General features: G+C 45.2%; 1 protein-coding gene across 1 annotated transcript in view; it reads left to right on the plus strand.

The window, feature by feature from the left end:
• The window catches only part of MICU1 (mitochondrial calcium uptake 1), a 170281-nt gene that overhangs the window by 118766 nt on the left and 37348 nt on the right, over positions 1 to 14167 (plus strand). The window contains exon 10 of the mRNA XM_059662425.1: positions 6526 to 6663. Coding sequence (XP_059518408.1) covers positions 6526 to 6663 — 138 coding nt within the window. The remainder of the gene's footprint in view (positions 1 to 6525; positions 6664 to 14167) is intronic.

Consider the following 14167-nt stretch of genomic DNA (forward strand, 5'->3'; position numbering starts at 1 on the left):
GCTGCTTCTGCTGCCAATGTTATAAACAAGCAACATTTCAACCTTGAGTCTATCTTGTGGAATAAAGCTTAAAACACATCTAATTCAGATATATGGGATTTCTCCTCAGCTGTGACATCTCCAGATAAGGGTGAAATGAGTGCCCTAAGTTGTTAGAGCCCAGCCTGGAGGGCGGGACCACAGCCTGGCTCCACTTACCTTAAAGAAGCCCATACAAGACTATGCATCTCCAGCTTTTGCCCGGTATCACATTTCACTAAAATCTGATTTAGACACTGTAGAAAGTATGCCCATTAGCAAAAAATTTTAGTCCTCCATTTTGTTTCAAGATGGTAAATTGAATCATAAATCAGACTTAAAATTGAATCCTGAAAACTTTTGGTGGTGTCAAAAATTAATCAGCTCTGCAGAAGTGATGCTATGACAAACTTGAAATATTGAGTGGCTGAGGTAAAAAAGAGGCTTTCACTTAATATTGATGGTATTGATTTTCTTGGAAATTGTTTTGCCTCTCACTTTAAATATGACTTAGCTTCCTGGTTGCATAAGTTTTTCCAAAACACCATGGTGCTGTTCTATAGCAGGGGTCCTCAAACTATGGCCCGCGGGCCACATGCAAATACAAATATTGTATTTGTTCCCGTTTTGTTTTTTTACTTCAAAATAAGATATGTGCAGTGTGCATAGGAATTTGTTCATAGTTGTTTTTAAACTGTAGTCCGGCCCTCCAACGGTCTGAGGGACAGTGAACTGGCCCCCTGTTTAAAAAGTTTGAGGACCCCTGTTCTATAGGATGAATATGTATTATTGCTTAGAAGGATGAAACGATGTGATATTGAGATACAGTCCTTGGTTCCAGACAGAGCTGAATTTGAATCTCAGGACTTCATGTTACCTCAGTGTTCTCATCTGTAAAATGGAGCTGATAATATCTACTCCATAGGGCAGCCGTGGGCAAACTACGGCCCGCGGGCCAGATCCGGCCTGTTTGAAATGAATAAAACTAAAAAAAAAAAAAAATACCGTACCCTTTTATGTAATGATGTTTACTTTGAATTTATGTTAGTTCACACAAACACTCCATCCATGCTTTTGTTCCGGCCCTCCGGTCCAGTTTAAGAACCCATTGTGGCCCTCAAGTCAAAAAGTTTGCCCACCCCTGCCATAGGGTGTTATAATGACTAAATGAAAGAAAATATGGATAAAGAACATGGCCCATAGTACATGCTCAGTAAATGTTTGCTATTGTTAAAATGCAGTTCTTGTGTATTGCTCACTGACTGTCTCACCAGTGAGGAAACAAATTAAGGTGTCTATCAACTTATAAGCTAACTGAGGAAATGAAAACCAAAACAGAATTTCACTCTTGACTATATACTTATTACTTATTTTGTGACTCATCTGTAAATCTTATCTCCCTACTAGATGGTGAAGACCCTAAGAACAGAAACTGAATCATCTTTCCTTATCCCACAAGACTAACACAATGCTAGACCACTAGTAGACATTTGGGAAATGTTTGTTGATATGACCTTACTTAGCAATGTCTATGTCTGTGTATATATACCCCTCTTATGAGAACAGGATTATGTCTCACCACATAGGAATCTGAGAACTTCCTAGTAACTTTTATTTTCCAATAAATCCATGGAGAAATTTTACCATCTTAAAATCATTTTGCTTTCTAATTTGTTTCTGGGCCCATCTTTAGCCAGTTTATTATCTATGTATTTATAAGTATCATTAACACTGCAGCTGGCATTGAGATAACTTTCTGGTCTCTGTTTTTATATTAAAAATCTTAGTTTTCTGATATTACTTAGATTAGCTGGAGGTCCTTTATACTTAACCTTTCCAGCTGCATATTTAAATACATCTAATAAATTTTCAGTAGCTTTATGGTAAGTAAGCATGTCTAATTAAGATATTCTATACTCTGTACATTTCTTTTCCAAGTTCTATTGATGTCCTAGCATTTGATTACCATTTGGGGGCAAACTTGAAATTCTTAAAGGCCTGAATACAGACTGAAGAACTGATAAGACTTTATATATGTATAATTAATCAAATATATAATAATTAGATTTTTTAAATATATTTTATTGGTTTTTTTACAGAGAGGAAAGGAGAGGGTTAGAGAATTAGAAACATCGATGAGAGAGAAACATCAATCAGCTGCCTCCTGCACACTCCCCACTGGGTATGTGCCCGCAACCAAGGTACATGCCCTTGACTGGAATCAAACCTGGGACCCTTGAGTCCACAGGCCAACGCTCTGTCCACTGAGCCAAACCGGTTAGGGCTAATAATTAGATTTTAAGTCTTCTCTGAGTAGCAAAGATAAAGATGGACCAAAGATTACTTATTACCAATGATATTACTCATGAATTAGAATAGAGTTTTAACATTGTTTGGGGGGTTTTTTGAGGAATTTTTTTTAATTAAATCTTTACTGTTCAGATTATTACATTTGTTCCTCTTTTTTCCCCCCCATAACTCCCCTCCTCCCAGTTCCTGCCCCACCCTCTGCCCTCACTCCCCACCCACTGTCCTCATCCATAGGTGCACGATTTTTGTCCAGTCTCTTCCCGCATCTCCCACACCCCTTTCCCCCCCAAGAATAGTCAGTCCATTCCCTTTCTATGTCCCTGATTCTATTATAATCACCAGTTCATTCTGTTCATCAGATTATTCATTCACTTGATTCTTAGATTCACTTGTTGATAGATGCATATTTGTTGTTCATAATTTGTATCTTTAGCTTTTTCTTCCTCTTCCTCTTCTTAAAGGATACCTTTCAGCATTTCATATAATCCTGGTTTGGTGGTGATGAACTCCTTTAGCTTTTCCTTATCTGTGAAGCTCTTTATCTGACCTTCAATTCTGAATGATAGCTTTGCTGGATAAAGTAATCTTGGTTGTAGGTTCTTGGTATTCATCACTTTGAATATTTCTTGCCACTCCCTTCTGGCCTGCAAAGTTTCTGTTGAGAAATCAGCTGACAATCGTATGGGTATTCCCTTGTAGGTAACTCGGTTTCTTTCTCTTGCTGCTTTTAAGATTCTCTCTTTGTCTTTTGCTCTTGGCATTTTAATTATGATGTGTCTTGGTGTGGTCCTCTTTGGATTCCTTTTGTTTGGGGTTCTCCGCGCTTCTTGGACCTGTAAGTCCATTTCTTTCACCAGGTGGGGGAAGTTTTCTGTCATTATTTCTTCAAATAGGTTTTCAATATCTTGCTCTCTCTCATCTTCTGGCACCCCTATAATTCTGATGTTGGTACGCTTGAAGCTGTACCAGAGGCTCCTTACACTATCCTCTCATTTTTGGATTCTTTTTTCATTTTGCTTTTCCTGTTGGGTGTTTTTTGCTTCCTCGCATTTCAAATCATTGACTTGATTCTTGCGCTCCTCTGGTCTGCTGTCGGGAGTCTGTATAATATTCGTTATTTCAGTCCGTGTATGCTTAATTTCTAGTTGGTTCCCCAATATAAGATCGAGGGTCTTATTAGTTTTCGTGTAGATCTCATTAAGTTTATCGGCAGCTTCTAAACAGTTCTTGAGAGACCTTAAAAGTGTGGTTCTGAACTCTATATCTTCCTTTGACAATTTTGTCCTGTTTCTTTGTCTCCGCATTTTGTTATGCTTCCTTGGTGCACCCCCTAGTGGTCTTTGTTCGCAGTCTTATAGTTAAATCTTGATTTTTGTAGCTAATTCCAGGGAGGGTTTGACCTCCAGGCCAAGTGGCTATGAGAATCAGCTGTGTCAGCAGTGAGAGAACTTCTGTCCTCTAGGGAGGTGCTAATCTAGCCTTTGCCTGAGGCTAGCCGGCAAATGCCTCTGTGCAGGGCTTGGGTAGGGCGGGTCGCACAGGATCAACAGCGTGGGCCGGAGAGAGCAGTTATGGCGGCTCTCAGTCCTGTCCCCAGGGGCTCTGCCTCTCTGAGTCCCAGCACCCGCTGCAAAGCTGGGAGAGAAAGCTGCACTCGCTCTGACCGAAGCCAGACAGTCCCGCTTCTCCCGTTTGAGTCTGGGTCCCTAAAGACTCGCCCGGATCTGGTGCTCAGAGTCTGCGACTCCCTCCCGATTGAAAACAACAACCGTGCCCTCCGCCGCCAGCCCGCTCCGCGCACTCCGCACCTCAGAATTTGACTTCAGCACTGCGCCTCCTCTGAGTGTCCGTGTGCGTTTCTCTTTCCTCCTAGTTGTAGGACTTCCACTCAGCCAGCGTTCCTGTGGTTCTGGGTGATGTCCCTTCCGTTTTTTGGTTTCACTTTTGAAGTAGTTGTTCAAAGCAGCAAACTCCGGCGTTAACCTATGCCGCCATCTTGGTTCTCCCTCACTTTGAATATTTCTTGCCACTCCCTTCTGGCCTGCAAAGTTTCTGTTGAGAAATCCGCTGACAGTCGTATGGGTACTCCCTTGTAGGTAACTGACTTTCTTTCTCTTGCTGCTTTTAAGATTCTCTCTTTGTCTTTTGCTCTTGGCATTTTAATTATGATGTGTCTTGGTGTGGTCCTCTTTGGATTCCTTTGGTTTGGGGTTCTCTGCACTTCCTGGACTTGTAAGTCTATTTCTTTCATCAGGTAGGGGAAGTTTTCTGTCATTATTTCTTCAAATAGGTTTTCAATATCTTGCTCTCTCTCTTCTTCTGGCACCCCTATAATTCGGATGTTGGTGCGCTTGAAGCTGTCCCAGAGGCTCCTTACGCTATCTTTGTATTTTTGGATTCTTTTTTCATTTTGCTTTTCCAGTTGGGTGTTTTTTGCTTCTTTGTATTTCAAATCTTTGACTTGATTCTTGTGATCCTCTAGTCTGCTATTGGAACTCTGCATAATATCCTTTATTTCAGTCAGTGTATGCTTAATTTCTAGTTGGTCCTTTATAATAACCTCGAGGGTCTCACGAGATTTATTGAGGGTCTCACTACATTTATCGGCGGTTTCTAGAAAGTTCTTGAAAAACCTTAAAAGTGTGGTTTTGAACTCTATATCCAGTAGTTTGCTTTCCTCCATTTCTGTCATTTGTGTCCTGTTTCTTTGTCTCTGCATTTTTTATGTTTCCCTGTGTTGGTAGAGTGGCTTTGTGTGCTAGGTGTCCTATAGGGCCCAGTGGCTCAGCCTCGCCAATTACCTGAGGTGGACACTCTTGGTGCACCCCTTTGTGGGCTGTGTGCACAGTCTAGTTTTAGTTAAGCCTTGATTGTTGTAGATATCACTGGGAGGAATTGACCTCCAGGCCAATTGGCTGTGAGAACCAGCTGTGTCTACAGTGGAAGAACTTCTGTGCTGAAGACACCCTTAGGGGGCAAGACTTGCTTCAGTGAGGCTTTGGTGCTCACTGAGTCTGCCCCCTGAGTGTGTCCCTTATGAATCTGAGGAGTTGTAATCTGGATGGTCCCACTCTGACCACTGGGTACACTGGCTCTTGGATCTAAGGAGGTACTAATTTAGCCTCTGCCTAAGGCTACCCAGCAGGAGCTATGAAGAGATCTGCAGATTCCCCTTCCTTGTTTGGGGGTTGGAGGTGCCCAAATGAGGCCCAGCTGTGAAGCAATGCAAGCTGCTGTGGGGCCTTGGGCCTTCTTTTGGATGTTCTGGGTCTGTCTGGCCCAGCTGCAGTTTGTTAGGTAATTTTCAGATTGCAAAGGGCCAGGGCATTCATATGCAAAAGCCTCTGCCACAGCTTGGGTGGGGCGGGGTCTCAGGGGAACAACAGGGCGGAGCAAACAGCTATGGCTGATCCTCAGCCCTGCCCTAAGGGTACCGCGTCTCAGTGTCCTGGTAATTGCTGCAAGCACCTCTGAGAGAAAGCTGCCCTCAAGTTCCGAGTTCTGCCCACTGCCAGACAGTCCAGTTTCTCCCCATATGAGTCTAGGTCCCCAGAGACTCACCCAGAACTGGAGTTCAGAGCAGTCGGGGGCTTGTGGCTCCCTCCGGATTCAAAAAGACAGCCGCGTCCTTAGTCACCAGCCCTTGCCGCGTGTGCTCGAGCCTCCGTACCTCTGCAGTCCACCTCCGCAGCTACTCTGAGTCTCAGTGTGCTTTTCTCTTTCCTTCCAGTTGTAGAATTTCCACTCAGCCCGCCTTCCTGTAGTTCTGGATGATGTCCGTTTTGTCTTTTAGTTGTATTTTTGAATTTGTTGTGGGAGGCAGCAATTTCCGGTGTTTACCTATGCCGCCATCTTGGTTTCTCCAAGTTTTAACATTGTTTTGATCTCTGCAAACATGCTCCTGACCTGTAAGGTATATGAGATGTCACAGCAGCTGTGCTTTATCTATGAGGAAATTGAGGCCGAGAGTAGCTGGGTTACTGTCCTGATTACATAAATGTTCAGTGGCAGAGTTGGAGAAGAACCCAGATCTGGTCTTTCTGATTAATTTTTTTAAATCTCGGTGAGAATTGTAGTTCAGAAATACAATCCTGGCCATCAACTATTTTCTGCCATCCAACACAGTTTATCATCCCACATTCCATATCAAAGTACTTTCTATTTGACCCAAGAACATTCTTTCTGTTTCCCTCTCAGTTTGAACGCCATGACCCTGTGGATGGGAGAATTACTGAGAGGCAATTCGGTGGCATGCTGCTGGCCTACAGTGGGGTGCAGTCCAAGAAGCTGACTGCCATGCAGAAGCAACTCAAGAAGCACTTCAAAGAGGGAAAGGTAGGTATCTTTGCCTAGAGGAAGAAAAAGAGCCAAACCATGGAACATACGGTGTCATGGACCAAAGGTTACGACTAATTCGTCTCTGGTACCTGAAAAAATGAGCAGTGGATAAGAAGGGGAGAGCCCAGAATGACACTAGGTTTCTTATTTGGACAAAGGGTGACACCATGAACTGAGACAGAATTTAAAAAGAGAGGCTGGTTTATAGGGAAGATAAAGAGTTCAGTTGTAGCTATCTTGAGTGTAAGATACCTATAGACCAGTGGTTCTCAACCTGTGGGTCGCGACCCCTTTGGGGGTCGAACGACCCTTTCACAGGGGTCGCCTAAGACCATCCTGCATATCAGATATTTACATTATGATGCATAACAGTAGCAACATTACAGTTATGAAGTAGCAACAAAAATAATTTTATGGTTGGGGGTCACAACATGAGGAACTGTATTTAAAGGGCCAGAAGGTTGAGAACAGCTGCTATAGATATCCAAGTAGAGTGGGTTAGCAGGCAGTTGGATATTGAAATCTGTTTTAGAGGATGAGATAGATTTGGGAATCATCAACACACAATAAGAATTAAAGCAAGGAGAACAGATGAGATTACCCAAGGAAAGTATAATATAGAAAAGAACTGTGGGCCAAGAACAAAATCCAGTGGAACACTAACATTTAAGCAGCTCAGGAAGGAAACCTTGAGGAAATATTTACAGAAATACCTGGAGAAGGTAATGAAATCAAAGCCAAGAAAGTAGAGGATTCAGAAATTGAGGGGTCTACCGTGTTACATGTGATGGAGATGGCCCAGTAATATAAGATGATACACATCCATTGGGCCCGGCCAGTGTGGCTCAGTGGTTGAGCATCAACCCATGCACCAAGAGGTCACCAGTTCAATTCCCAGTCAGAGCACTTGCCTGGGTTGTGGACTCCCACCAGAGATCATGTAGGAGGCAGCTGGTCACTGTTTCTGTCTCTTTCTCCCTCCCCTTCTCTCTAAACAAATAAAAACATATTTTTAAAAATCCATTGGTTTTGGTAAAATAGTAATAATTGGTGACCTTTGGGAGAGCTATTTCATTAGAGTGGTCTGTTAGAGGACATATTAGAATGAGAAGTAAGGACGTAGAGAAAGAGAAGAAAGAAAGGAAGAAGAGGGGAGTGGACGCTCCTAAAAGGAAATAGCGTATGTTAAAAACTCTCAGGCAGTACATAAGTCTGCTTGGGCTGCTGTAACAAAATACCACAGACGAGGTGGCTTAAACAACAGGAATTAACTTTTCTCACAGTCTGGAGGCTAGAAGTCCAGGATCAAGATGCTGGAAAATTGGGTTTCTAATGAGGGCTCTCTTTCCTGGCCTGTAGACACTTCTTCCTGCTGTGTCCTCACATGGCCTTTCCCTGGTGTTTGCACAGAGAGGCAAGGAGCAGGGGAGTGCTCACACTAGCTCTCTGATGTGTCTTATGAGAACATTAATCATTTCAGACCAGGGCTCCACCCCCTAGGACCTTATTTAACCTTAATTATTTACTTAGGAGCCCATCTCCTAATAAAACCACACTGAGGGATAGGGCTTCAACGTATAAGTTTGGGGGGATACAAACATTCATTCCATAAAGGAAGGAAAGGCAAATCTGGCATGTGTAAGGAACTGAAGAGGACTGTTGTGCTTGGAACCTACTAGCAATGGACTGCGATGCGGTCAGAGAGGGGGAAGAGAGCCAGAACATGCCGGATCTTACAGGCATGGAATGAGTTTGGATTTTATTCACAGTGCAATGGGAAGCTATTAAAGGGTTGTGAGCTGTGAAGTGGTATGGTTGTATGTATATTTAAAGAGTTGATTCTGACTGCTTTAAAAATAGTTTGAAAGGAAGCAAGCATAGAAGGAAAAAGACTGATATTTAGATTATTAGAGAATTCAGGAAGAGATGATTGAGACTGCAGACCATGGATTTCTAGTGGCACTTATCAACCCCACTCTAATGCCTTTCAACACTGGCTACGCCGAGAGCAAGAAGAGGCAGATGGTAGAACTGAGTCAGCATCTGGGGATTTGCCAGGGAGTGGGAAGGACACATTGAAGCAGAAATTAGTCAAGAGGTCAGACCTCTTAAAGATCTCAGACACACACGCAGAGCAATGCCAGCAAACCCATGTCTTCTCATTCTCAGCCCAATGCTCATTTCACTGGACAGTGGTTACCAATTTGACCATGACCAGGAAACTGACCTGGCACTAAAATGTCCCATGAGATATTGCCAAGATAATGCAGTATGGGAGACATGGAGCTAGAAGACTTGAATTCAGGCCCTGCCTCAGAGGTTTCCATGGCCATTAGATAAATTGTTTAATCTCATTGGCCTCATGAACTTAGAAGCTTGTCCTAGATGTGCATTATAAGGGCACTGTGGCTTTAAAGGTTGAATAACTGAAAATAAGAAATAGGATGGCTAGTACTATACTTGTATGATTTCTTAGTTATTGGGTTTTGTGCAGGAAATGTTGTATGAATAGCATTGCCCCAAGTTGGTAGAAAGCACTTCTCATCACCCAGGCTTCTTCCTCCTTGTCTTGGATGGCAGGAAGCTGAAAGGACCTCTGACCAGGCTGTGACCTGCAACCGAGGGCAGCTGGGCTCTGAGAGAAAGTGTCAGCCTCTCTGAATTCAGTCCAGCGTGTCCCTAGAGCAGGTGTTCCCTCGGCTGGAGGGAAAGACTCATCATTAATGGAAAGTGACAGATGACAGTACATATTCCAGCTCAGATCTGCTGGAAATTATAATTTCAGAAAATTGATTGCAAATGTTTAGGTGGATTTTTAGTGCTGGTCCTGGAAGCATAGTTGTTTGCATTAGGAAACACTCCTTTCTTTTAACCAGACTTATTTTTAAGTTTGTTCAGACATTGACTTGGCCTTATAATTATCTATCAGGATAAGCTAATTCATGTGTTATTATAAATTTATATTTTAGAGCAATAAATTGGGTGCTGGAGACATCTCCCTTGAAGGAATAGAGTATTTAGCTTTGGCAGGATAAGTTAATTTAGGACCTGAAGACCTTTCAAAAGAGCTCTGAAGTGAGAGGATACATTTTGTCAGATGGTAAAAATTTGGGGTGCTGCCCTAACCAGTTTGGCTCAGTGGATAGAGCGTCGGCCTGCAGACTCAAGGGTCCCAGGTTCGATTCCGGTCAAGGGCATGTACCTTGGTTGCGGGCATATCCCCAGTAGGGGGTGTGCAGGAGGTAGCTGATCGATGTTTCTCTCTCATCAATGTTTCTGACTCTCTATCCCTCTCCCTTCCTCTCTGTAAAAAAACAATAAAGTATATTTAAAAAAAATTGGGGGTGCTAAATTAACTCTGGCCCAGAATTCCAGCCTGCTCTAGCAAGAATGAGATTGAATGTCCTTTCATGTTGGTTAAATAGTTGAGAACATAGTAATTAGGTAAAATGAGAGTGAACGAAGGACCTTTGCTCCTGTAGTTACCAGTCCATCTCTCTGGGACCATTTCCCATTAGAGGAGAATCACCATCTTTTCTAATTGCTTTTTTATTTCACTTTAGATAAATTGTTACCATGAAAATGTGAGTTTTCATTTGGCTTATGTTAATTTTTGTATGGGGGGAGGAAGAGGGGAGGTTCTGTACAAAATATCAAACCAGACCTAAAAGATTGAACGTCCTAGTGGTGTATTAAATAAATCTGATAAACTACAAACATGCAAATTGACCATACCTTCGCTACACCTTAAGCCACACCCACCAGCCAATCAGAGTGACTATATGCAAATTAACCCAACCAAGATGGTGGCCGGCAGCCATGGAACTGGAGCAAGCAGGAGGCTTGCTTGCTCCAGTGTTGGAGGAAGCTAAGCTTCCCCGCCTGCCGCAGCCAGCTCTGAGCTCCACTGAAAGCAACAAAGTTTCAATTATAGAAGCTAAACAAACCCCAGATACCTGCTTTCAGCCAGCCATGGCCATGGAGCTGGCGCGAGCAGGAGCCGGCTCTGAGCTCCACTCAAAGCAACAAAGTTTCAATTATAGAAGGTAAACAAACCCCAGATACCTGCTTTCAGCCAGCGGTGGCCATGGAGCTGGAGCGAGCAGGAGTGGGTTGCCCTGGCGATGGAGGAAGCCAAGCTTTCCGCAGGCCTCCACTAAAGGCAACAAAGTTTCAATTATAGAAGGTAAATAAATCCCAGAATAAAAAGAAAAAAAGGAGAGGCTGGGAGCTTACATCACCAGGGGGCTTGGCCAGCCTAAAAGCGGCCCTCAGCCCCTCACCCAGACTGGCCAGGCACCCCAGTGGGGACCCCCCCACCCTAAAGGGGGTATGGCCAGTCTGAAAACAGCCATCAGCCCCTCACCCAGGCTGGCCAAACCTCCATGGGGTGAGGGTCCCCACTGGGGTGGACATCCTCCAAAGGGTCCCACACTGCAAGAGTGCATAGGCTGGGCTGAGGGACCCTCCCCCCCCCGAGTGCACAAATTTTTGTGCACTGGGCCTCTAGTATCTGTACAATAATAAATGACCTTGCAGTGCTTAACAGCCATTTTTCTTTTACTGTGTTTCTAGCAGCCTTCGTAGCTCATTTTGCCTTTGAAAATATAGACATAGAGAAAGAGATGACCCGCCCAGAGTCAGCTGGAAACCAACACTTCCTCTTACAGATCTGTGGCAGCTCTATTTCTCCATACTCTTTCTCTAAAGCAGTGGTTCTCAACCTTCTGGCTCTTTAAATACAGTTCCTCATGTTGTGACCCAACCATAAAATTATTTTCGTTGCTACTTCATAACTGTAATGTTGCTACTGTTATGAATCGAAATGTAAATATCTGATATGCAGGATGGTCTTAGGCAACCCCTGTGAAAGGGTCATTCGGCTGCCAAAGGGGTCGCAACCCACAGGTTGAGAACCGCTGCTCTAAAGCAATGCTTTTCCAACCAGGTTGTCCATTAGGGTCACTTGGGGAATTTTTAAGAAATGTGATTTTTATAGGCCAGGCTGAGGGACCCTACAGGTGCATGATCAGGGTTGGGGAGGGGCCGCAGGAGGGTTCCAGGGCATGTCTGGCCTGTCTTGCACAGTCCCGATCGGCCGGACACCAGCAACAAGCTAACCTACCGGCCGGAGCATCTGCCCCTTGATGGTCAGTGTGCATCATAGTGACTGGTCAAACAGTCGAATGGTCAGACACTTGGCATGTTGGGCTTTTATTATATAGGATGACCAGTTGGTGGTTGTATATACTCATATGGAATTTAGAACATGGGTTTGATTCTGGTATAAATTTTGTGACTTATCACTGAATTTTTATAAATCAAAAGCGAAGCTAAACATGATAATGCTATCCTATATGATAAAAGCCTAATATGCTAAGTGTCCAGTCGTCCAGGCGACCATTCAACCAATCAAAGCATAATCTACACTAATAAAAGAGAAACATGGTAATTGACGTACGATTGCTACCCTTCCCATTGGCTAATCAGCGAGATATGCAAGTTAACTGCCAGCCAAGATGGCGGCCGGCAACCAGGCAGCTTGAAACTAACATGAGGCCTGCAGCTGCAGGCCTCTGAGCCTGCAGTTTAAGAAACTATGTAACAAATACCGCCGGACTTCAGCCAGCAGGATCGCAACACTGTAAGCAAAGGCCAGAAACCTACTATCAGCAGCAGAGGCCTAAGAGCTGGAGCCAAGCCTCAAGCTAAAGCTGGCCCAGAATAAAAAAAAAAAGGGGGGGGGGAGCGGTTGGGAGCTTCAGTCACCCCCAGCCTGAAAACAGCCCTCATCCCCTCACCCAGGCTGGCCAGGCACCCCAGTGGGGACCCCCACCCTGAAGAGTGTGTGACCAGCTGCAAACAGCCATCATCCCCTCACCCAGGCTGGCCAGGCACCCCAGTGGGGACCCCCACCCTGATCCAGGACACCCTTCAGGGCAAACCAGCCGGCCCCCACCCGTGCACCAGGCCTCTATTCTATATAGTAAAAGGGTAATATGCCTCCCAGCACAAGGATCAGCGGAGCCGTGAGGCCTCCCGGCACTGGGATCAGCGTGACAGGGGGCAGCACCCAAACCCCCTGATCGGCCCTGCTCTGTGTGTGACAGGGTGCGGCACCCCAACCCCCCCCCCCACGGGCCCTGCTCTGTGTGTGACGGGGTAGAGCCATAACCTCCCCATCGGCCCTGCCCTGAGTGTGAGAGTGGCGGCGCCCCAACCCCCTGATTGGCCCTGCTCTGTGGGTGATAGAGGGCGACACCCCAAACTGCTGATCCGCCCTGCTCTTTGTGTGACAGGGGATGGTGCCCCAACTCCCCTATCGGCCCTACTCTGTGAGTGACGGGGAAGCTCCTCAACCCCCTGATGGGCCCTGCTCTGTGCGTGACAGGGGGGAGCTCCCCAACCCCCTGATGGGCCCTGCTCTGTGTGTGACAGGGGGGAGCTCCCCAACCCCCTGATCGACTCTGCTCTGTGCATGACAGGGTACGGAGCCCCAACCCCCTGATTGGCCCTGCTCTGTGCGTGACAGGGGGTGGCGCCGCAACCTCCCCATCGACCCTGCCTTGAGTGTGACAGGGGGCGGTGCCCCAACCCCCCAATCGGCCCTACCCTGAGCATGACTGAGGGTGGCATCGCAACCTCCCAATCCGCCCTGCTCTGTGCATGACAGGGGGCGGCGCCCCAACTCCCCAATCGGCCCTGCTCTGAGCCCGACCAGGAGCTGCACCTAGGGATTGGGCCTGCCCTCTGCCACCCTGGAGCAGGCCTAAGCCAGCAGGTCGTTATCTCCCGAGGGGTCCCAGACTGCGAGAGGGCACAGGCCGGGCTGAGGGACCTCCCCACTCCCTCCGAGTGCACAAATTTTTGTGCACCGGGCCTCTAGTATGCTAATGATATGCTAAGGCTGCTCAACCACTGGCTATGATGTGCACTAACCACCAGGGGGCAGACAGTTTGACCTGTTGACAAAAAAAAAATGTGATTTTTGAGGCCCGCTTCAAACCAATTAAATCAGAAGCTCAATGGTTGGGTCTAGGCATCAGAGTTTCTAAAAGGGTTCTCAGGTGACTCTGAAATGAAATTAGGCTTATGGGCCGCTGCTCTAGAGGAGCCATGCTTCATTGGTGGCTCTAGCTGTTTTGTCCCTGAGTCATAGCCTGAAGAATTGGGAACCTGCCTTGCCTGGGAAATTTACTGTTCATACCCTGAGTAACCACCATGTTTCTTATTTAATAGAGTTTTCTTTTCTTTTCTTTTCTTTTTCTATTTTTAATGGGAGAACATGTTTTGTTTGAGCTTTATTTTAAAAACTAATCCCTATCCTCTACTAGATTTTCCCTATTCCCCTCAATATTCTTTTTCCTGTGAATTCTTCTAGGCCAAATCTGACAGCTCCAAAATTTCCTTTTTGTCCTCTAAATTGTTGTATTCCCCTCATTAAAAGACAGTTTCTGAGACTTTATAAATTTAATTAATAGTGTTGGTTTTTCTATGCTCA

The sequence above is a fragment of the Myotis daubentonii genome, chromosome 13 (assembly GCF_963259705.1).
Source record: "Myotis daubentonii chromosome 13, mMyoDau2.1, whole genome shotgun sequence".
Lineage (NCBI taxonomy): Eukaryota > Metazoa > Chordata > Mammalia > Chiroptera > Vespertilionidae > Myotis > Myotis daubentonii.